Consider the following 21,514-nt stretch of genomic DNA (forward strand, 5'->3'; position numbering starts at 1 on the left):
GTTAATGAAGGAGATTGAACAATTTGTTTAACATATTGGGTCCAAGCTACAATTCTGTGGGGATGAATGAGCACAAGAGTGCAGCATTTATACTCCCTGTAGATGGTAATGGCAATGGTGGTGATGATAGTGAGGGATTCGTAGAGCAGCAACTACGTGTATCTATGCAGAGTAACTATAACCACTTGTATTATTGGCTGGATGGGCGGCGATGCTTCATTTCCCGCTTTTCTATTCGACTAACGTTATCAGTCAATTAAACTGTCTACTTAACGTGCCACCGTCTTTGATCCAAGTGAATGTCTTGTCTCACCTTGCAAACCACTTGTGGACACACGTGATGCCATGCACCAAGCCGAACCACCTACCAATGGACCTCACCTCCGTTTGCCGTTGATATCGTCGTATTTCCCTTTTTTCTTCTTCTCCCTTCAAAACTCAATCGCTTAACTGGATGATATCCGTGTCTCATCACAACAAACCATCCATGTTCTAGAGAGTGCAACATGGCCAACTCCACGCCTTCTGCTAGCGATTACAAGGGCATTGTAGGGCCCCTCCTCCATCGCTGCTCTCACTGCCAAACTGCTGGCCCAAAACTCCTTCGATGCAATGGATGTCTCGCCGTCCGCTATTGCAGCCGCAAGCACCAGGTCGCTCACTGGCTGAAGCATAAGTCTGCTTGTTCCAAGATCAAGAAAGCTCGTGCCAAGCTCGCTGAAGAAGATCATGCCGTCCGCAACGCCACAGAGGACTTCATGACTCCTGCCAACGCCTTTGAATCGCATGCTGGCCACTTCTGAGGTATGATAAACACATGAGATTACATGCGGGCGCGGATGGCGCTGGCCATGAAGCTGCTTCACCAGGGGACGCTGGGCAGCGTCAGTGAGGCCTACGAGCACATGCGCGATATGCTGCGATTGAACCGCAGCGACAACATGGGGATACGAGACATGGTCCCGGCTCTGATGCTGCGATTGGATCTCGACCAGGAGTGCTATGACTTTGTCAAGTGGTGGGCTACCTGTGATCCAGACGGCCGATACGACTGGGGCGATATGGACTTGCCGCACCTCGATCTTCACGGTGCCGACGTCTTTGAGAAGCCAGAGTTTCTACTCGTCGAGTATTCGGATTTAAACTCACTTGTCGCCCTTCTGCTGTTAAATCTGAAGCTGCTCGTCGATATTCATAACCTAAAGATCACTCGCAAGATCCTTTCCCGTACCCGCCTCCCTATTGAGATACGGGATAAGATAGAGCTGGTCGTTGTTCGGAGTCCCCTCTCTATAAAGCTCCAGAAAGAAGCGCCCGGATCTCTTCTCCAAACCGAGTCAACTCTGATGAACCATATCCGCCTGCTTGGCGCTGCCCTGAACAAGACTAACGGCCAATTCATGTTCAATCTCTTTGATCCCGATGAGGCACTCTGCAGCAGGCCTGAGGCATATTCACGTGGGTCTTGGGAAGAAATGACTTACTCAATCCAACATTCGTACGCCGCATGGTGGGAGACGGAGGGCGTCTTGGACCTGCTGAAGGATGCGCGCATGTGCGCAGCGCGGGACTCGGAAGATGAGATTGAGGATATCATGGACACCGACACGTTCATATCAAGCTCGGGACCGAATCGTACGGCCAAGGAGCTCCTAGAGGACGTGAGCGTGAATCGAATTTGGGGGTACTTGGATTATGCAGCCGAGAACGCCTGCTACTTGGGCCCCTGGTCTGAGCGACCCTCTGAGCAACATACAAGGGTGAGTAAGGAAAATTGGGCGAGAGCCGAGGAGGAAGATGACGAGGAATGGAGCGATGATGAAGATGAGGTTGTGGTATTTTAGAACGACTTTTGGTAGCTAGGTGTAGTGAGGCAAGGCGGTGATCTTTCACAACTGGATGAAAAGTCTCTGTGACAGCTTTTCTCGTGTCTTGTTCATGGTACAAGTACAAGTAAATAGACGTATAATTGCTAAATTTCCATTCTATACAGCTTCTATGTAGTCAATCCCGTACATGCTAGTATACCAGCACCAACTAGACAAAGATTTAGTTCAGGTACTATAAGGTTTTCATCTTTCTGAGTACTTACGAATGCCTCCATCAACAACGTGTATAAACTCGACGGTTTGTGAAGATGAATTGATGTCTTGTGTCAATCGATCAACCCAACTCTGGACTTCGTCCAAGTATCTTGGGAAATGCGTGATACCTGCAGCACCACAGCATTAGCGATGTGTCTCTGGAAGAAGAGATGGTAACTTACATCCGCCCGTATAGCCGACAAGCAATGGCTCTTCTTCAGCTGGGGCCTCAGCATCCGACGATTGGACTTGTTCCGACGGCGCTGTGCTATGGCTCGAAAGTAACTCAGGGTCGAGCAACTTATCTGACTTAAGAGCTCTGATGCAAAGCAGCATGGCAATGATGGCACTGCCTGTTAGCATCGTTGCGCGCTTTCTAACTCTGATTGAGATCTCGCGCAAGACATTTGCACTTTCATAGTCCCATTTCCACTTGCTGCTTGATGTAGAGGGTAATTCTGTCTCGCACATCGCGACAATCGGGCCTTTTTCATTACGACTGCCAGATGTGGTGGTCTCGCCAAGGGTTCCAATGAATGCTGTCGCCAAAGAGTTTCGCTGCCGAAGCCGCAATGGTAGGTCGACTTCGGAGATATGCCATTGGCTTGTGAAGAAGTCGACCGCCATTAGGCGAGCAAGCTCACCAAGATATCTCCCAGCAGCTAGAGAAACCTATTAGCCATATTTACTTCTCAATAGTTTGGAAATATGTACTCATGTAGTCGTATGGCTGCTGGCCAGGTATAGGAAGGTTTTTGTCAAGTAGCAAGTCCCATTTTGTTATATAAGATTGTAGTGGTCCTGATGCTCCTTTCATCTCCCATTCAGTGTTGATGATGAACTCTGTAGAATTTGAAGAAAGCTCCCCTAGATCCATATGACGAGGCAATTTAAAGCTCCCAAAGCTACTCAAAGGCATGGTTACAGTAGCATTAGTGCCTGTTGCGCAGATGAAACTCTATACTTTGGTGTCAGCTACGAGAAACTGTCAAGAGGGGTGACTCACCATAGGCACTGGTTTACCGCACGTGCTTTGAGCGTTGTAGTTTGCCGTGATAAAGGTCGCTACCGCATCGTTGACAATGGCGGCAATCTTCAAATCTGGCAACTTGATATCCTGCTGGTCACCAAGCTTAACTCTGTGAGTCTCATAGCCTTGGATAAGAAGATGTCCCAGGTCCATATCCGTAGCAAGAGTGAACCCTTTGGACAGTGCCATTATTTTAGCTTCCTGTAATGACTCTTGACTGTGTTCAGAATGGGTATTAGCATCATTGGCGTTGTGTATCTGCAATAGCGTTGACTTTTCTTACATCATAGGGAAGGAAAACGTAATGCCGACTGGCAGAAATTCTTCGTCATAGCCCTCCGGGAAACTCCTTTTGTTGCCCATCACATCAATAATGCAACTTCCAATCCAGTTAAAGATCTTTTGCGGGTGTTCCTTTTTCAGATCTTCATCAATATACCAAGACTTTTCGAAGGACTTATGAAGCCGACTCCTATTTGGAGCATCCTTGGCACTCTCAGTCACGTCATCATGATCTCCTGCTTTACTTGTGTCGAGAAATTCGATGATGCCTACTCGGAGATTTGTCCCCCCAATGTCGACGGCTAAGCACTTTCCCGTCTGATGTCCTGTCGACATGTTCTGCTTCAAAAGCGGCGTTGGAATGAACTGATCTGATGAAGTCATTGCTAGGCTCCGATAGGTAAGCCACAGATCCCTAGCTAGTGACCAAGGTTCCGAGGAATCAGACGGCTCGATAGGGAACTGGTCTAAGAATGACTCTGGCGACGTGCTTTTGGATCCCATGTTGCGACTTGCTGCGGTCTTTGTTGGCCTTGACCGTTATTTTGAAGCAGAGATGGGCAAGTGAAGTAAATCAGCCAGCCCCAATAGCACAGTCACTTATATGGTAAGGCGTTATTGAATATCCCAAAGTCGTCCCTGGAACTTGAAAAGATATATCAGGCGGCTTGATAGTCGTCAAAGGTTTCACTGAGGTCGTCTTGGTGAGGAGGGGAAGCAGCTCAATTGGCGGCTGAATGCGCCTTAGACCCTCCAACAACGAGCTACTAACACGCGCTCTAATAAAGAGGCACTGCCTTAGCCGTCTTCGCATGCTTGGCAACGGACGATAGCTCAGCAACTACGAGTAGTTTTCATGAACCAGATAGTGGAACACGAGTAAGAAATTAGTACTATCAACAATCAATAGTACCAAAGACCCCATCTCACCCGCTATTCCTTGGCTGTAACATTTCATCTGAACGCCTCTCCCGTCAAAGAGAACCTAGCCTGGAAATTGGAGCACAGCGAGCGGGCCAGCCCAGGTAAAGGGCGCTGACAAAGTCCGCGATTCCCCGCTTACATAGTCTGCTGAACAATGGACTTGCTTAATGAGGTTGTCTGACTCGTGACCGCTCCCAATAAGAATACGTGTATGAGCAGTCAAGACAGGCCATGCTAGCTTACCCTTCGGAATGAAAAAGTTCGGAACGGAATAATTTCCTCACTCTGCCAAGTAGATATCTCCATATGACAAGAACCAGGGCTGTAATACTGGATTCCTGGCTCTTGACTGAAAAGCTGCCGACTTGGAATTCCCGAGTATAAACGCAAGATAGACCCATACGCGATTTGAGCTGTTCCGTGGAAGTCGGAATAAACGAGTATCCGACATTCAAAGCGCCAGATGGCTCGATAGTGTCAATGAGTGAATATTCTAACTTTAGACTCTGTGCTTAGCAAGTCGCCACATTTTCAAGAAAAGAACATTGAATTGCCGAACAAGGTTATTACCATAGGGGTGGGCATGATGCTAGATGCAGGGGAAGTCATTATTGCCACTGGCTTACATTCAGCTCGTATCATAGAGATGTGTGTCGGATACGGGCTCGATTATTTTGGACTGTGAGTACCCTGCAGCGTCACGAATGCTCTATAATAGCGACCGATAACTATGCAACAGAGGAGCTAAGACGAAATCAGTATCTCATTCAGCTTACCAATGTACAGCTGAATGTGTAGTTATGAGTTACAGGGACCTCATATTCAACTATTCAAAGATTCAAGATACCTTCTTGTCATTCTAGCCATCTGGAGATTTTACTCATTGTAGCTGCAATTAAGATCAATTATTATAAAGTAATATGCACGTAGAATAGGCTCTTTAAAGAGAGCTATGAATTGCCAACTTTTTCACTGATCATGGCGCCCTGATTCCAGTAGCAATCTGTTTATCTGGCCACAGTAGAGCCTGGCAGTTACAGGATACTTAGCCACTTAGCTCTTAGAATCCCCAGTAAATGCCAGCGGACGCTTGGCCCCCCAAGTCGTCGATGGCGAGAACCTCCATGCACCCTGATGCTTCCTTTCAAACCAATAGTGCACAAGAAGCCTCACCGGCCCGGGAACTTCGGGCCAGTCGCCCGCCCCTTCAAACTCTCCATCAGAACTTCCAAAGACGATGGGGAAAATGATGGACTAACAAGTCAGCTTACTTCTCATGGGTATCTACAAGGAAAAAAACATGCTCACCTTGTCGCCTTTCCGCATCTCCAGATCAAACACGTTCCAGGCATCTCTCAAAGCTTTCCCGTCGTATGCTGTTAGATCCAAAAGCGTCTGGATCTCTTCTGTGAGATGCTGACTCAAAATCTTGCCGAAAAGGTCGATTGAAGCTCTCAGTTCCTTGCCGTCGTAGCTTTCAGGTTTGCAATTGTTCAACCATGTCTCAAAGTCTGCCAGCCCGGACTCGAAAGCGTGATGCTGAGCGACGTTACGCTCCATCAGGCCCTTTTCACCAGTAATCTTTTCTATTTGAGGAAAAAACAAATCTTCTTCGCCTTGGTGATGCTCACGGATCCATTGGCACCAGAATTGTGCGTACTTCAGCAAGTCGGCGATGTCGATGGAGGCAGAGACGTGAATGCATTGCTGATAGATGCTGTTGAGAGCCCGAATCATGCCATTGTGCGCAAATGCCATTTCACGAGCGACATATACGGATCCATGGGCTTTGGAGAGATCCACGCCGCGGCCAGGTATAGAGATAAGGGTGAAGGGTTCATCAGCCCAGGGTGCAGCCATCGTGGGAGATGTAAGAAGAGAAACTTTGGTTCGAAACGGTCTCCAGACGGTGGTATAATTATCAACGTGTGAGAATTGGGCTAAGATAACATGAATTGAAAAGTAAATGGGAATTCATGTAAAATTGAGTGGAATTACGTCGTGTTATATATGAATCGTTGTGAGGCGGTTCGTTTAGGGCTGACTGCGCTGTAAGAACCTTTGAAGATTGCAAAGTGCCGTGATTGGACTAGGATGCGCTAGGACAAAGCTAATATAGGAATCAATTTTCGTGTCAGCGGGTGAGCTTGTTCAGCTGCATCTCGGTCCCACAGTGTTGTTTGCATGACTCTTGCTCTTTGGGCCACAACTATGGTGCAGCACCCATAATCATTATTTCATTCCCCCACATGCTATCAATGGATAAGATACCTCAAGCAAGAAAAGTACGAAACCTAATTGCAACCATATAAGGACTATAGTGCGCTATAGCGTAATAGTGGAAATACTAGAGCACAAAGATCAAAATTGAGTCTTTCCGTTAAGAAGCTCAGGTTGACAACGGGCTGTCACGTATTGTGGAGTACTTAACCCGCAACCCTATTGTGGTAGTCCATGGGAATAAAACTGGTGGCTAGCCAATGAACATCCAACCTATGTTTAATAATCGGCGTAAGCTGCTATGAAAAGGGGCGTATCGGACATAAGAGCTTTGCCTAGTCGGGTTTTCTGCCTGGGGTCTTGTCAACATAAAATAGTCTATGGATAAAGTCTACTCCGTAAAGGATAGTGTAATTAGATTCAGATGTATAGGGGATCCATGTATAATATGGCCTCTTAATAGTATTACATGACTCTCACTACCGACTCAAGTTTCGCATTTAGATGTTTAATGTTCTAACGACAAGAAGATTGCGGCAGGAAGCTCTGAAATAGACAGGGATATACGTACCATTCCTGTGCTGCGGTATCCTATAGGATTGGATCACGGCGAGTGATATAGTAGCAGATACTAGTATATGCACTTTATGTTTCTTGCTGAGATTGATCCAGACCTTGCCAAAGCAAGGTAACTGCCTCACCCGTCCACCAAGAATACCAATCTATAGATGACGAACATCGGACCTTCTTATTGAACCAGTAGGTATTCTTCATAATAGCGCCGACCGCTGCGAGATATCCCACAAGTCGACTGCTCTATCTTCTCTGACATTATCTTAACAATAGGGTAGGCGTTGATATAAGCACCCTGGTTTTCATGATGCCCAGATTGAAGTTCTCAAACGGTGTATAAGAAGGGCAAAAGCCAAACTCTTAGCGTGGCGTTACATTCTTCGCATTGAAGGAGTGATGGTCAATGTAGGTACCATTAGAACCTCTTAGTACTTGGTGGCAAGTGACGAAGTTCTAATTTTTGGACATCTTTCGGCTGTCAGTTAGCTACGCTTGACTACCTGACATACATGCACACGTACATGTAGTATGCATTACAAGTGTGTTAGTATCTGCTCAGAAATGCCCAAATCCAAAGCTTACATATGGTAACCATTCATCGGGATCATTACAGCCATTCAATTCTAAGACTTGTGAGGCCATGAACAATTAGGCATCAATTGATCCATCTCCTGCGGCCGCAGCTACGCCTAACCCCTCAATCTCCATCAAATCTCACGTGGTTTCGAAGGTACCTGAAAACAACTGAAAAGCGTATGTACCTCGTATTCAGTCGACTGCAGGGCGAAAGTGTCTCATACTTCCTACATAAAAGTGTCATGTTACCACCGCCTCACCGCATCTTGGTTTACGTCATTAGCTTCCATATCTAGAATTACAATATGTGCTGATATACGGAGTACACAAAGGCATGGGGCAAAGTCTTGTCTCCTACATACAAGTCTCTAATCACTTCAGAACATTCACAATAATGGCTTTTTTCACAAAAAAGCGTTCAAACTGGTGGCGATACCACTCTAGAGCTCCTAAACCTACAAGTTTCTGTTTCTGGATTGGGAATAATCCGGAAAATCGGCGCATCTCTCAATCAGTCACCAGCCGCACGTAGTACAAGTCAACGAAGGAAGGCCCGCAGACTAAAATAGCGGTCTCTTTTCCTTTTGCAGTAATGCTTTTAATGGTGATGAAGACTGGCAGTGCCAAAAAGAGTAGAGGATTGAGTGAGACATGTGGTTACAACAGAAATCCCTTGAAAAGCCATGGCTTATAAAAGGTTCACTATCCCCTCACCGTTCCGTCGTCTAACCCAGCTTCATCTCAGGTCTCTGTCCTCGGATCTATTACTGTTGATGTCATAGATCTTAAACATACTTTGATATATAGCCCTTCAAAAATTTACAAAATTTGTCAAAATGCAACTCACCAGCCTCTTTACTGCTGCTATCCTCTCTGTGGGCTCCGCTGCCACTTATGGTACGTAAAGCAATCTTCACAGTTTGATCCACAAGAGCATTAATCCAACTAGATATGTAGTTTCATTCGACACTGGCTATGATGACTTTTCTCGTCCTTTGGAAGATGTGTCTTGCTCTGACGGCCCCAATGGCCTCATCACCAAATACCATTGGCAAACCCAGGGTCAAGTCTCCAACTTTCCCTACATTGGTGGCGTCCAAGGTATTACTTGGAACTCTCCGCAATGCGGAACCTGTTATAGACTGGAGTATGGAGGTCGTAGTATCCATGTTTTGGCTATTGACGCCGCCTATAATGGCGGCTTGAACATCGCGCTGAAAGCCTTGAACGAGCTTACTGACGGTCATGCTATTGAGTGGGGACATATAGATGCTGTAGCTACGGTGGTTTCTACAAAGGAATGTGGACTGTATACCGTGCAATGAGGCCTCAGAAGTTCAGAAGTCTATATAATCACAAATGCTAGGGCTTGCTATTCAGAGTGACTTAGGAAATATGAAGCTTCATAGCCAGATAGCTGTATCGATTTACAAAGTTGCGATTGAATGACTGTTGGGCTATTAGAAAGATAAACCTAAGATCTGTTTTAACTACCTTGGCTATTCTTGGCACATAAATCTCTCTGCAGACTGGTTGTTCAGAGATCTGGACGAACAATTCAACCACAGAAGCCAGTTATCCGGACAGGGTGAGACTTCAGGAAGAACGAATATCTGTTGTCTTTGAAACGGTAACTTTATTCTCAACATATGATCATGTTATAAGACGTTACATAGTTAAGAATAGGCGTAAAGACAGGCTGGAAGGATATCAGAATCACGTGATAATGTTTGCACGGATGCATTCCATATGTTCAAGGTTGTTTGCCTTGCCATGAATTTGTTGGTTCACTCCTCACCGACGTTCACATCCTCGAAAATGGCTATCCAATTCTGCGGGCCATGCGGAAATACTCTGGACATCTCCTCGGCTTCAATTGTTCGGTGCGATTGTTGTGGATCCATGAACAAGAGTAAGTTGATAGATCGTCTTCGCACTAGATTTCGACGGAGTATTAACCAGCCAGCCCCAGATAACTTACTCGATGGCGTTGCTACTGTTTCCTCGACTAATAACTTCCCTTCTGAGCTTCGCCGGAAACGACAACCAACACAACATTTACAGTGTCTAGCACGTGAAGATACTTGGGCTACGGCCGAGGAAACTTGCCGAAAGTGTGGTGCCAAGCAAGTGCGATATACGGCCCTTCAGTTGAGAAGTGCGGATGAAGGAACTACCTTGTTCTACTACTGTCCAGGATGCTCAGAGAGGTACGTAGGATCATTTATGTGAATTGATTCTCAACTACTGGTAGGTATTGACAGAGTAATAGATGGAACGAAGGCAACTGAGCAGCAATCGCGCTAGTACGTGACCCGGCATTCACCGAGACCGCAGACTACACCGTGGAGGCTTGTCAGATGCGTTGCTGGAAGTACGTGAGGCCGTACTGATGTATTAGTAGCATGGAAATGGTTAGCTATCGAGACCGAGACGAAGAAAAATGCAAAACAGAGTTGAGTGTTGATGCCGAAGATCGGCGAAGGGAGGTGTGCTTGTCACGCTTCTGTTTTCCAGCATGAAGAAAAGCGGCATGAAATCAAAATATACTGAAATCTTTCACTTTCACATATTTCTTCTGTATGCTGGATGGGCGACTATAGAACGTAATATCACAGTGATCCTTAGGAGTCGCTCAGCGAGCCGATGCTCCTTCAACTGCCGGATGATCTCGCAATAGATATTATCCAACGTGGTGACATCAGCAGCTAGAGCATAAAAGTCGTGGAATCTCCATACGGGTAACTTTGCCAGCTACCTGAATCTTGCAAATAACAGCGCATGTTATGCAAGTTAATGTAGATGGAAATGGAGCTTTTCAACAAGTAGTAGTGTCAGCTTTGGAACTCATATATCACTACTGGGTTTCTAGATACATGTAAATAAGAGATGGACGCGCTGCAACTACCACTACTTGTCTCTACACCTTTATTACTTTATCTTAGTTCGAGCTCCTACTTGCCTGTGCGCCCAGACAAGTAACGGTAGAGATACATGTTTGCGTTTCTTGGAGCAATAAATGCGCAACCAAAAGACAGAAATATTGCCACTTTGTGTACGCGCGATCTGATCTTGGATTCTGGCGGCTTGGATTCTGGTGGTTTGGATTCTGGTGGTTTGGATTCTGGTGGTTCGCCAGCTCTCGGCTTTTTTGGTATCCGCTTGTCGTCCACTCCCTTGTGCCGGTCCTGTTCACGAAGAATCATAGATAGGAAGTCGCCGCTAACAAGTGTGTTAGGATGCTCGGCACCTAGCACTTTTATACAGATATTGAGTACCTGTCGGCCTATCTGCGCACACTCCTCATAGTGGCTTTGTGAAAAAGAGCTAAAGAGAGGGCGGCCATACACGCCAGTGTGACAGGTTGCTCAAACGCTTGTGTTTTTATCAGTGAATCAAGTGCCTGCCGGCTTATCTGCTCAGCCTCCTCATCGTAGCCCCGTCCACTAAGAGCTAAAGAGAGGGTGGACATAGTCTCAAGTGTCTTAAGATGCTCAGCACCTAGCACTTTTATATGTAAATCAAGTGCCTGCCGGCTCATCTCCGCAGCTTCTTCATAATGTTGTTGTTTATAGAAAGCCACTGAGAGTTTGCGCATGCTCTCAAGCGTGTGAGGATGCTCAGTGCCTAATATTTTTCTCCGTAGCTCAAGCACTCTCTTACTTATCTGCTCAATTTCTGCAGGCTGGTCTTCACAAGCGGCAATAGCCAAACTCATATCCATAATCTCAAGAGTACTGGGATGTTCATCACCTAATACTTTGATATGTAGATCAAGCGCCCGTTCGTTCATTTCCTTGGCATCCCTATATTTTCCGAGAATAAAGGGGCCGTTCGCCGCCTTACATAAAATGGACGACTTAAGGATTTGGTCTGACATGTGGTCTTGAAACTTCAACGCCATTGTCATGTGTGGTAAATATCTTGCCCATTTATCCTTATTCGAAAATAAAGGGACAGGGACTTCTGCATCGAAGCGCTGCATGACTTTTGTGATATGTGTCTGCAACTCCCCTTTGTTCTCTCTCATCCAGTTTTGCATCACCAGACGGACAAGCCTGTGCATATCATATGCATCTCCACCCTCTCGTTCGCTAATGAATCCGTATGCTTTTAGTGTCCCGATCGCGTCGTATACGTATAATTTATTACTGGGTGGTAAGAGACGTTTTGGAGTATCTTTCTCGGCAAGAAAAGCCATAAATCGCAGGTAGTCAGCCGCAAGTGGTTTATCTCTCAAAATGGTCCTGAATGATATCAACCATGTTGTAGCAACTGGATTTTGAGTGGCCTCATAGCGGGCTCGATCGTCAAAGTTTTCGCTCCGCAGCTCAATCAAGGCCTCGTCGCTGGAACGACAATACTCAAGGTATTGAGAAATCGCTATCCCAGTCTTTATCATGTATGCAGAAGCTTGTTTAATAGCAAGCGGCAAATTGGCCAAAAACTCAAGCAAGCTCTCTAAGCTCTGCGTATCACTCATTTGATGTGAATCTAAAACTCTCTGCAGCATATTGGTCGCTTCTGATTGACTCATCCCCGTAAGATGGACGATATTGTTTTTCCGGATGGCTAACTTTTGGCTGACTTCGACATTTCGAGTTGTGAAAAGGATGGACCCTTTGAGGTTAAAGGGGAGATAACCCCTCAACGATGTGACTTCGCTAGTTTCTTCGAATAGGGTCGCGTCGTCAGCGTTGTCGATAATCAGGAGCCAGCTATCAGAGATTTGGCTTAATGCTGCTTTAACTAACAACTTGATGTCTGCCTTATCGTTTTCATTAATTTGTATGTTCAACTCCCGGCCGATTTCACGGTAGGCATTCTCGAAAGTGGTGGTATTAATAGCTGTAACTCAGAAGACATGGCAATCTCGGTACCTGGCGCGGACGCGAAAGGCAGCTTCAAGGGCGATTTGGGTCTTCCCAACGCCGCCAAGTCCACTGATAACAGTCTGTTGGCAGTCGTCTTCATCTGCATTGGGAGGGATCATGTCGAGAAGTTGCTTCAGAATAGATTCACGGCCGACAAAGTCTTTGTTTCTACCGAACGGAACGGTCCAACAAGGTTTCCTCGATTGACCTTGGTGAGGGTCAAATGTCGGGTGGTTCCCAATCTGAGGTGGTGGACAGGCATAGTTGTTGGTAATATTGCGAACTTGTTCTATGTTTATATTTTGATCTCCTTGATGTATATTGCCGTGGTCTCCCAATGTAGACCAGGTCAAAGTGGTACTAGAAGGCTGTGATCGCCCCGTCTTTCGCATGGGGTACATGTTTGCTCGGTGGCTTGTTGCATTCTCGTAGCCATCAGCCATGCTGAATTTCTTTTGAATGGGAATTAAATGATGTAGTGATGTCTTGAATTGTGAAGTTATGGTGACCTGAACACCTTTGAGCAGAGTCTAGATGATGATATGCTCCAAAAGAAGTCGTACTTGGTAGTTAATCAAGGAAACTTGTTGTTGTATTATCGTAGCTGGAATTGAGTCATTAAATACTAAAGATGTTTAGAAAATAAATGGAATTTCGCAAGAATGGATGAAAGTCAAAATGAGAGTAGATGCATTCACCCGACAGCCTGATGATATGGGGTCCGTCGTTTCTGTCTCGCGACTTCAAAGGTCGTCTACTGGTTGGGCATTTACGCCTCGTTTCTTGTCCGACCTGTAGTGATCAGGTTTGACGCCGGTACGACTGTACGACTGGGCATGATTGCTTCCGAGGGGAAAGCGGTGATTAGCGCTTTTAATGGTTCCCTCTGTGATCTTCTGTATTACCAACATCACTCGGATTTCTCGGAACAACTTCTATTATTAGCCTGTGATACTATCTTCGGTGGGCGTATATGGTTTAGTTTGGTACCCATTTCTCTTTCCTTCTGGGCCACTGATGGATTTGACCAACATTGGCACATAAACATTCTCTTTAAGATCTTAGTCGACGCAATGTTCGTATCTAACCAGCGCATGAGGTTTTGAAGGAGAAAGTCGAAACAGTTATCTATACAAGCCGTTATTGCACATACGATACATATGAGTCTCAGATGTAATTACCAGCGTATGCTGCCACTTTTCTGGGATCTGGGTAAAAACTCTCTTTGCTTGGAACATGATACCCAGGACGAAGAACATGGATGCCGATGTCGGTCGGTGCCAAGCAATTTGCCATGTCTCCCTACCTAGATATAAGAATAAGATAACCTAACTTGACGAAATGACTCCTGGCTGTGACAGTGGACTCTTTTTTACAGGGACGAGGCTAAGACAGCTATATCAAATGATCCGACATGTTCCCTCACAGAGGCCCTTATAGCCGTCAGGCACGCCAGATTTGTTGTTGTGTCTGGTATTAGTAGGTCCACTTCAGAGATACGTTCCCTAGCAATCAATGAAAGAGACTGGTATATAATAGAAAGAATTGTATGAATAACTCTTGAAGTAGAATGTTATGTATTAAAAAGTAGAAAGAAATCAACATGGAGCTTAAACCTTAGATTCTCAATTGTAATCGAAGTTATATAACCAGATTTAAAAAAAAAAAAAATTGATATGTAAACAAAAAATTATTATAAAACTATGAAGCTGTTATGGCCTGGCCCCTCGCAACAGTTAGATTCATTCAAACAGCTGGTTATCGCAGTCAATGCTACAATTACGATTATTGGCCTACTTTTTTGCCCTGTTGGCGCCACGATATGACAGTTCATAAGACGAACGTGCATAATTCACTGTTGGTCAGAAAGTCATTCGTACTCTCCGGATAGTCAACACTGTCACCAGAACGTCATAGTCGTGTGATTTTGACTTTAATATCCTATTAAAAGTCTAAATTTCTGCTCTGGGCGCCCTTCCCATAGCTTAGGGAAGGACTCTCCAATTGTGCCTCGTCATGTATAAAATGACGGTTTACGAACGCCAAAGCATACCCTATGTATCCTTCAACATCAACAACCAACAGCCAAGGCGTTGAAAAGAGCATCATATGCAAATTTACAGAGAATTTCTTCGCAACATATTACGTTGTCATAGACGTACTTTAACTGTCACCTCTTCAAGACCTCTTACTGCAACGCTCAGCCGCAAAATGGCTTTCCCCCAGCGTCACTTTTACACCCCCGAGACATCCTTCACCCCCCTCTTCCGCCTTCTTGACGACTTTGACAATTATTCTCGCCCAGGCAACGCTCAGCAACAGGGTCGTCGCTCTGGCCTGGCGCACTGGCAACCTAAATTTGACATGCGCGAGACTGACTCCGCGTATGAGCTCCATGGCGAGCTGCCCGGCATGAGCAAAGAGAATGTGAACGTTGAATTCACCGATCCTCAAAATATGCTCATCAGTGGTAAAATTGAGAGGACATACACATCTGGCACGCCACCTGCTGGAGCCTTAGAGGGAATTGCAACGAGAGGCAAGATCGCTGAGGGCGGCGAGGGACAGGCCAAGCCATCTTCCCGCGAAGCAACCACCGAGGATGCGACTGAAGATACGGCCAAGTATTGGCTCACTGAGCGTAGTATTGGCGAATTCTCACGCAATTTCAGTTTCCCTACGCGAGTCAACCAAGAAAATGTGACAGCGAGTTTTAAAGACGGCATCCTCAACATTACTGTTCCCAAGGCTGCTAAACATGAGTCACGCCGCATCACCGTCAACTGATTGATGTTTACTGGGAAACGGAGGGAAAGCAATTTCGAATTATCACGGCAAGTCTAATTGCATTCTTCAGTTAAAACTACCAAAAAAAAAAAAAAAAAAGAAAGAAAAGAAAAGAAAAGAAAAAAACAGCAGAAGTAGCCAATGAGTCTTAGCTTTTCGCTTAGGTCACCATTGTAATTACTTGAGTAGTTCATATTACCTAAAAATTCTTCACCAAACAAATGTATCGATAATGTTTCACTTAGAAGAGTAAGCTCACATAGAGATGACGACAAAAATAATATGTAAGTCGACATTCTTCGATAAGGAAATAAATAGGGGAATAACAGCATAGAGGACTGAGGTAGTAGCTGACTTCTAGTACAGTTAAACAATTGATACTCTATAACTATTACTAGTAATTATTAACCCCTGTGATAACCGCTATCCATATGATGAGCAGCTTAAGCTATGAACTCAATAGTATGACAATTGGTAATAATTGCGTAGAGGCGTAGAGCCACTCGTACGAGAAAAGGGTAACCCTTTTCATCTCTGCACTGTAGCCTTCTAAGCAGTTAGACTAAACTATATATTTCTTTACTATCGGTTCTGGTCACTTAAATTTAGACTTCAGTACTGTGACACACCCGAGAGTCTTGTGCGGTGGCTTCCGCCATCGCATGATGTAAAGCCACATTTACGCACAAGCTTAAATGCCGAGGAAAGCATATGACAACCCATCGAGTTCACGATGGGTATTTGAACAGTATCGCGATAATAGCCGCCGTCGAAAATGACCCCATCATTAGTTATGGCGTAGAGACTAGCATCTGGTTAAGTCTCCGCCACACGGCAATCAGACCACCGTCCATGTAATCTTAACCACATGCACAGATATAAGCGTAGAAAATATTGTACGCTTCGGTATTTGGTGGAGGAATAAAAGGAAACAATTTGAATCCGAAGACCATTGGAGTGGCACAAATATTGATCTATCAACTTTCACCTACTCTCGAACATTTCTCCTCGGGGTAATAACCTTTGAAGTCTTTCATAATGTCCAAAAAGGTGGTCATAGTCGGCGGTGTTGGCGGAGGCATGTCAGCTGCCACCCGCTTGCGTCGTCTGGACGAATCAGCAACGATTACCGTGTTTGAGAAAGGACCCTACGCTGGCTACGCAAACTGCGGTATACCTTATGCTCTGGGTAAAGTGATCAAGGATGATGAAGCCCTGGTTTTACACACGCCAAAGTATTTCAAGGAATATTTCAACATCGATGTTCACCTCAACACCGAAGTTGTTGAGATTGACCGCACAAACGAGCAAGTGTGCACACAAACCGTTGGAGAGGCTGAGATTCAGCGAGTCGGCTATGACAAGCTCATTCTTTCCCAAGGCGCCGAAGCCGTGCATCCACAGATCGTTGGGGCGGATCAGAGCCATGTCGTCACTCTACGGACCATCTCGGATCTACAAGCTATTCGATCTATCATGGTCGAACGATGCGTGAGAGATGTTTGCATCATTGGCGGGGGATTTATCAGCCTTGAAGCGGCCGAAAATTTGAGAAAGATGAAGTTTGGAGTTTCGATTGTCGAACAATGGACCCATATCTTGCCGTCAATAGATGCCGATATCGCGCAGTTTCTTCACACAGAACTGAAGCGCAATGGTGTAAAGTTATACCTGAATGATACTGCAAGAAGAATCGAAACTTCTCATGTCGTCTTGGCCAGCAATGGAAGAGAGATTCCTGCCGAATTGGTAATTCTAGCTGCGGGAGTAAGAGCAAGAACATCACTGGCAAAGATGGCGAGTCTGGAAGTGGGAACGCAAGGAGTCAAGGTTGAATCACACATGGAGACATCCGACGAAGACATCTACGCTGTAGGTGATATGGTTGAGACAAAGCATATCATTCAACAACAGCCAAGGGTAGTTGCTCTAGGGGGACCAGCAAATCGCCAGGGTCGACTCGCCGCAGATGATATTGCCGGCAGACCAGTGCACTATCGCGGCAACATTGGCACAATCATCTGTCAAGTCTTCGATCTAACGGTTGGTTTGGCTGGTCTGTCCGTCTCGGCGCTGCGTGAGTTGGGACAGGAGCCGCTCTGGGTTACAGTGCATCCTCCACACCATGCAGGGTATTATCCCAACGCTCATCCAATCACAATCAAGACCGCGTTCGAAAAAGGCACAGGCCGTATTCTGGGGGTGCAGGCAGTGGGAATGGCTGGCGTGGACAAGCGCATAGACGTGCTGGCGACGGCGATGCAAGCTAGGATGACAGTCTTTGATCTGGAACATCTCGAACTGAGCTACGCACCGCCCTACGGCTCGGCCAAAGATCCCGTGAACATGGTTGGATTTGTTAGCTCAAACTTACTCCGCGGGGACTATCAGATCGTACACGCCGAAGACATCAACATCAAAAATCTACATACCTGGCAAGTCGTGGATGTTCGCTCACCTGAGGAGTTTGCGACTGGCCACCTCCCGGGGGCAATCAACTTGCCAATTGCGACACTGCGCGGTCAAACATTGGGGCTTGATCAATCCATGCCGATTCTTGTGTATTGCTATGTGGGCTACCGGGGATACTTGGCCTACCGCATCCTCAGTCAGAGAGGATTCAGCGTAGTAAACCTTGATGGCGGACTGAAAACAGTGGTGGAGGGGGGAACCAAGTTTTGAGAATTTATTTTTCATGTTTTTAACATATTAAAGTGATAACCAAACAGTATTATCTCAGTCATACGGATGTACAGTATGTGAGGGTGACTACAACTGTTTCAATTACTTTTCAACTCTGTTATGATATTTGATCTTTTGTACATTGTAAAATATGTTACTTATCTTTCGCAGGGACACGGGAGTTAGCTGCCGCAACAAAATGCCCCCAGGTAATCAGCTCTCTACTGCAATCATCTGGATGGATATTACACTCAATAAGTGTTGGCCCATCTTTGTGCGCTATTGCTGTCTTGAGTGCTTCGGAAATTTGCTCTGCAGTATGAGCTTTAAGACCAAGCGCACGCCCCCCTCCCTCTTCAGAATTAAATGCTTCGACTAGAAGCGCGTAATTCCAATTCTGAATACGATTGTACAGTCCATCGTGAATCTCTACCTCAATTGTGTAGCCCCTGTTGTTGATTAAAAGAATGATGATGGGAATGCGGCATCTCACCATTTGCGAAACTTCCTGGGCAGTCATCTGGAACGCGCCATCTCCTGTCATGAGGATGGTCCTCCTCTCTGGTTTTGCCAGAGCGTAGCCGAAGGAAGCAGGTATCGACCATCCAATATGGCCCCATTGCATCTCAATCTCAAACTCTGCTCCTGGTGGAAGGCATAGTTGGATTCCATTGAACCACGAATCGCCCGTTTCGGTGAACACTGTCGTCTCCGGAGTCAAGAGCAGTTGCGTCTGTCGAGCAACCTCCTTTCTAGTTAACCTCTCCTGCCCGAGAGAAGCTTGCCCGAGAGAAGGGTCGGGACGAAGTCGATTATACTCAGTCATCGTGCAGCTGTTCCAACTGACTGCTTCGGCAAGTCTGACCAGAAAGTCTTGCAACTGGACATGGCTAAAATACATATTTGGATTAGCCAGGGCGACGCTGTCTATATCAGCGACGAGTTGTGGAACACTTGGCAAAGCCGTCCAGCCGACCGTGCTGTAGTCTGTAAATACAGTGCCGATGCAGATGAGGACATCAGCCCAATTGACTATGGTGTCAGCTGCGAGGGTGCTGACCTGGCCCCAAAAGACTCCCGCGAACTGGGCGTGGTCCTCTGGAAAAGAGCCCTTTGCCGCTGGTTGAAGGACCACGGCGCATCCGATGGCTTCTACCAGCTGGAGCAAAGCCTTTTCCGCGCCCACTCTTCGCACTTTCGGCCCGACAAGAATCACAGGCTTCTGCTTGGCACGAAGGAATTCAGAGGCGCCGGTAACAGCAGCATCGAGGGCTGGCGCATCACTCGGCATCTGCTTGACTACAGCGCTGATAGGTCCGGGTTGCGCGCATGCCTCGCCGGATAAGTTCGTTGGGACTTCGATGTAAACCGGCTTCCGCTTCAGAAGCGCCATTCGAATAGCGCGGTCGATCAACTCGGGGGCATGAGCTGCTCGCCGGATGGCTACGGCACAGCAGGTGATCCTCTTGGCCATCTCAAGCTGGTAGATAAAGTCATGCTCCCCGAGCGTATGGTGCAGTAGATGTTGATCAACATCATTCGTGTTAGGTGCTCCACTGACTAGGATAACGGGGAGATTCTCTGCATACGCGCTGCCGATGCCGTTGAAGGCTGAGAAGGCGCCTACGCTGTAAGTAACAACACAGACGCCTACGCCGCAAGCGCGTGCATAACCTTCGGCAGCCAGAGAACAATTGAGTTCGTTTGTACAACCAACTTCAGTTAATGCTGGGTGCGCCTCAAGCTTGTCGAGGAGAATGAGGTTGTAGTCGCCCGGGACGATGAAATGATGACGAATCCCAATTTGGGCGAGCCTTTCGGCAAGATAATCTCCCACTGTGAAGAGGGCCATATTGGTTGTAGTAAACCTGGTTGAGAGCCGAGGGTTATGGATTTGAGAATTGCATATATAACATTAGGTGGTCTCTCCAATTTATCTAAATTTGAACTGGGCTGCATGAGTAGTAGAGCCAAGCATATAAATGTTAACATAAAGCTTAAGTGTTTCTAGTTGTCCGAGTTGGTATAGTAGTATAAGCTGGCGGAGATTATGAAGTGATTTTAGATAGCGTCATCAACTAATTACTATAGTGATACTTCAAGATCTGCCTTGATAACATGAAACGATCCCAATTTGATTCGGAGTAATTGACTTTTACGTCAAAATGGTGGTGTGATGTTTTGGTAACGCTTATATCAACAACCCCGCCATCGAAAGTGTTACACTTCCACTAACATTTCGAAATTTCAGCCCCTCAGAGCGGGATGGATTGTATAATCGTATGATCTTCAGCGGCTGTTGCAACCGCCTAGCATTGTGTGGCAGAGTTTAAATTTACAGTTTGTCTGTTCTTAGAGTAAATTAATCCCACAAGCGTCTCTCTAGTATTATAGTAGATGGAACGTTGAAAGCATTATATGTAGTTCCAGGTTTAACGGATAATGCCCAATTATAGTGGATATGCATTCTAGAACTCATAATCTGCATAGAGCAACTGCCTAGCTTGCTCGTTCATCAATCGACGCAGGCCAGAGAGTCTGGTCGGCACAGGGTCTCCAGGTTGAATTGGAACTGGATCATAGTCCTTATATGCGTTCCCACCGAATACCGTATCCTTCAGCGTACCGTCCTTATCACGTTCAAGTTCGTAAAACAAGTAGGGGGTCTTGGAACGGGAGTCCACGGGCTTGACCCATTCCCATGCGCGGATACTAAAACCCCAATATTTGAACTGTGAGCGATGATTGAAGAAAAAAAGGTGGTATACAAGCGGCGACGACTTACCCGGTTACACTACTGAACGAGATCAAATCTTTTACAGGCGTGTTTTTCGCCCATTTACGGTCATTAGTCCAAAGATAGACGACTATAAGCCAGTCTCCGCCCAATGTTCGATATTTATCGTTCCAATGTAGCGAGATGAAATCTCGTCGGCAGCACGTCATTTTGGAGGGCGCCTTGTCATGCTCTGTACGGTCGATGATTGGCCCCTTTCTCAAAGGAATCGTTCTCCATGACTTTATGGACCGTTCATTGTTTTCCTGCCTCAGCTGTCTGGGAAGGTCTTTGAAGTATGTGCGCACAAGCATACGCCATGGCGCTCGCCGCCCATCCTGATACCCTTCGGGAACGTGGTAAGATGATACCAACCATCTGAATAATCACACCTCAGGTATTCTCTCGGGATGACGCTTAATATCGACAAATAGGTTTTTGAGGGGGACTGTCACACGGCTCAGCATGTATATCCAACGCCGCCTCTTTCTTTTCTCAGCTAGGGCCTTGTTTGGGTCTTCGTCGTTGACAGGGCATAGGCCCCATTCTGGAGACCACTCATCCCCCCGTCGAGGTCGCCGCGAGTACTCTGGGAGTAAGGGGCAAGGGCAGGGGCAAAAGTGCGTGCATCGAGGCTTGCTGGCGATCATGGCTCCGAAATTTGCGATGGTATTGATGATCAAGCGACTAGTTCTGGTCGAATGGA

General features: G+C 46.3%; 10 protein-coding genes across 10 annotated transcripts; 5 read left to right on the forward strand and 5 right to left on the reverse strand.

Annotated features, from left to right (window-relative positions):
• Positions 1 to 392: 392 nt before the first annotated feature.
• On the forward strand, positions 393 to 2,207 carry M431DRAFT_510354 (hypothetical protein). The gene is made up of 2 exons (XM_024919451.1): positions 393 to 2,037; positions 2,093 to 2,207. Exon 1 carries the CDS (start codon positions 828 to 830, stop codon positions 1,842 to 1,844), a length of 1,017 nt encoding a protein of 338 aa, XP_024771832.1. The 5' UTR covers positions 393 to 827; the 3' UTR covers positions 1,845 to 2,037; positions 2,093 to 2,207.
• On the reverse strand, positions 1,921 to 4,016 carry M431DRAFT_212212 (hypothetical protein). The gene is made up of 6 exons (XM_024913464.1): positions 3,398 to 4,016; positions 3,091 to 3,331; positions 2,799 to 3,042; positions 2,267 to 2,746; positions 2,093 to 2,212; positions 1,921 to 2,037 (listed from the first exon to the last, which is right to left on the reverse strand). Exons 1-6 carry the CDS (start codon positions 3,898 to 3,900, stop codon positions 1,997 to 1,999), a joined length of 1,629 nt encoding a protein of 542 aa, XP_024771833.1. The 5' UTR covers positions 3,901 to 4,016; the 3' UTR covers positions 1,921 to 1,996.
• Positions 4,017 to 5,253: 1,237 nt separating this feature from the next.
• On the reverse strand, positions 5,254 to 6,265 carry M431DRAFT_510357 (hypothetical protein). The gene is made up of 2 exons (XM_024919452.1): positions 5,629 to 6,265; positions 5,254 to 5,574 (listed from the first exon to the last, which is right to left on the reverse strand). The coding sequence occupies exons 1-2, from the start codon at positions 6,178 to 6,180 to the stop codon at positions 5,374 to 5,376; spliced, it is 753 nt and encodes a 250-aa protein (XP_024771834.1). The 5' UTR covers positions 6,181 to 6,265; the 3' UTR covers positions 5,254 to 5,373.
• A 1,911-nt stretch (positions 6,266 to 8,176) lies between these two features.
• On the forward strand, positions 8,177 to 9,403 carry M431DRAFT_148008 (hypothetical protein). The gene is made up of 2 exons (XM_024912764.1): positions 8,177 to 8,586; positions 8,647 to 9,403. The coding sequence occupies exons 1-2, from the start codon at positions 8,526 to 8,528 to the stop codon at positions 9,012 to 9,014; spliced, it is 429 nt and encodes a 142-aa protein (XP_024771835.1). The 5' UTR covers positions 8,177 to 8,525; the 3' UTR covers positions 9,015 to 9,403.
• Positions 9,404 to 9,507: 104 nt separating this feature from the next.
• Positions 9,508 to 9,980, forward strand: M431DRAFT_497460 (hypothetical protein; the record flags this gene model as incomplete). The annotated part of the gene is made up of 3 exons (XM_024917600.1): positions 9,508 to 9,601; positions 9,662 to 9,903; positions 9,954 to 9,980. The coding sequence occupies 3 exons, from the start codon at positions 9,508 to 9,510 to the stop codon at positions 9,978 to 9,980; spliced, it is 363 nt and encodes a 120-aa protein (XP_024771836.1).
• A 995-nt stretch (positions 9,981 to 10,975) lies between these two features.
• Positions 10,976 to 13,033, reverse strand: M431DRAFT_538750 (hypothetical protein; the record flags this gene model as incomplete). The annotated part of the gene is made up of 4 exons (XM_024921041.1): positions 12,712 to 13,033; positions 12,554 to 12,663; positions 11,191 to 12,514; positions 10,976 to 11,142 (listed from the first exon to the last, which is right to left on the reverse strand). The coding sequence occupies exons 1-4, from the start codon at positions 13,004 to 13,006 to the stop codon at positions 10,976 to 10,978; spliced, it is 1,896 nt and encodes a 631-aa protein (XP_024771837.1). The 5' UTR covers positions 13,007 to 13,033.
• A 1,608-nt stretch (positions 13,034 to 14,641) lies between these two features.
• On the forward strand, positions 14,642 to 15,430 carry M431DRAFT_510360 (hypothetical protein). Its single transcript, XM_024919453.1, has one exon. It carries the CDS (start codon positions 14,775 to 14,777, stop codon positions 15,348 to 15,350), a length of 576 nt encoding a protein of 191 aa, XP_024771838.1. The 5' UTR covers positions 14,642 to 14,774; the 3' UTR covers positions 15,351 to 15,430.
• An 849-nt stretch (positions 15,431 to 16,279) lies between these two features.
• Positions 16,280 to 18,114, forward strand: M431DRAFT_510361 (hypothetical protein). Its single transcript, XM_024919454.1, has one exon. The coding sequence runs from the start codon at positions 16,389 to 16,391 to the stop codon at positions 18,030 to 18,032; it is 1,644 nt and encodes a 547-aa protein (XP_024771839.1). The 5' UTR covers positions 16,280 to 16,388; the 3' UTR covers positions 18,033 to 18,114.
• Positions 18,115 to 18,117: 3 nt separating this feature from the next.
• On the reverse strand, positions 18,118 to 20,040 carry M431DRAFT_212270 (hypothetical protein). Its single transcript, XM_024913465.1, has one exon. It carries the CDS (start codon positions 19,882 to 19,884, stop codon positions 18,187 to 18,189), a length of 1,698 nt encoding a protein of 565 aa, XP_024771840.1. The 5' UTR covers positions 19,885 to 20,040; the 3' UTR covers positions 18,118 to 18,186.
• A 460-nt stretch (positions 20,041 to 20,500) lies between these two features.
• On the reverse strand, positions 20,501 to 21,458 carry M431DRAFT_91061 (hypothetical protein; the record flags this gene model as incomplete). Its single annotated transcript, XM_024924212.1, is given in 3 exon segments — positions 20,501 to 20,744; positions 20,818 to 21,186; positions 21,199 to 21,458. 3 exon segments carry the CDS (start codon positions 21,456 to 21,458, stop codon positions 20,501 to 20,503), a joined length of 873 nt encoding a protein of 290 aa, XP_024771841.1.
• Positions 21,459 to 21,514: the final 56 nt, after the last annotated feature.

This window comes from Trichoderma harzianum, assembly GCF_003025095.1.
Source record: "Trichoderma harzianum CBS 226.95 unplaced genomic scaffold M431scaffold_10, whole genome shotgun sequence".
Classification (NCBI taxonomy): Eukaryota; Fungi; Ascomycota; class Sordariomycetes; order Hypocreales; family Hypocreaceae; genus Trichoderma; species Trichoderma harzianum.

Coding starts and splice junctions, on each gene's coding strand:
- M431DRAFT_510357 (XM_024919452.1), bottom strand. CDS start 6,180: ATGGCTGCACCCTGGGCTGATGAACCCTTCACCCTTATCTCTATACCT. Junction 5,575..5,628: donor AGATGCGGAAAGGCGACAAG/GTGAGCATGTTT, acceptor CTGACTTGTTAG/TCCATCATTTTCCCCATCGT.
- M431DRAFT_510354 (XM_024919451.1), top strand. CDS start 828: ATGCGGGCGCGGATGGCGCTGGCCATGAAGCTGCTTCACCAGGGGACG.
- M431DRAFT_212212 (XM_024913464.1), bottom strand. CDS start 3,900: ATGGGATCCAAAAGCACGTCGCCAGAGTCATTCTTAGACCAGTTCCCT. Junction 3,332..3,397: donor ACGTTTTCCTTCCCTATGAT/GTAAGAAAAGTC, acceptor TTCTGAACACAG/TCAAGAGTCATTACAGGAAG. Junction 2,213..2,266: donor TGTCGGCTATACGGGCGGAT/GTAAGTTACCAT, acceptor GTGGTGCTGCAG/GTATCACGCATTTCCCAAGA.
- M431DRAFT_510360 (XM_024919453.1), top strand. CDS start 14,775: ATGGCTTTCCCCCAGCGTCACTTTTACACCCCCGAGACATCCTTCACC.
- M431DRAFT_148008 (XM_024912764.1), top strand. CDS start 8,526: ATGCAACTCACCAGCCTCTTTACTGCTGCTATCCTCTCTGTGGGCTCC. Junction 8,587..8,646: donor GGGCTCCGCTGCCACTTATG/GTACGTAAAGCA, acceptor CTAGATATGTAG/TTTCATTCGACACTGGCTAT.
- M431DRAFT_510361 (XM_024919454.1), top strand. CDS start 16,389: ATGTCCAAAAAGGTGGTCATAGTCGGCGGTGTTGGCGGAGGCATGTCA.
- M431DRAFT_212270 (XM_024913465.1), bottom strand. CDS start 19,884: ATGGCCCTCTTCACAGTGGGAGATTATCTTGCCGAAAGGCTCGCCCAA.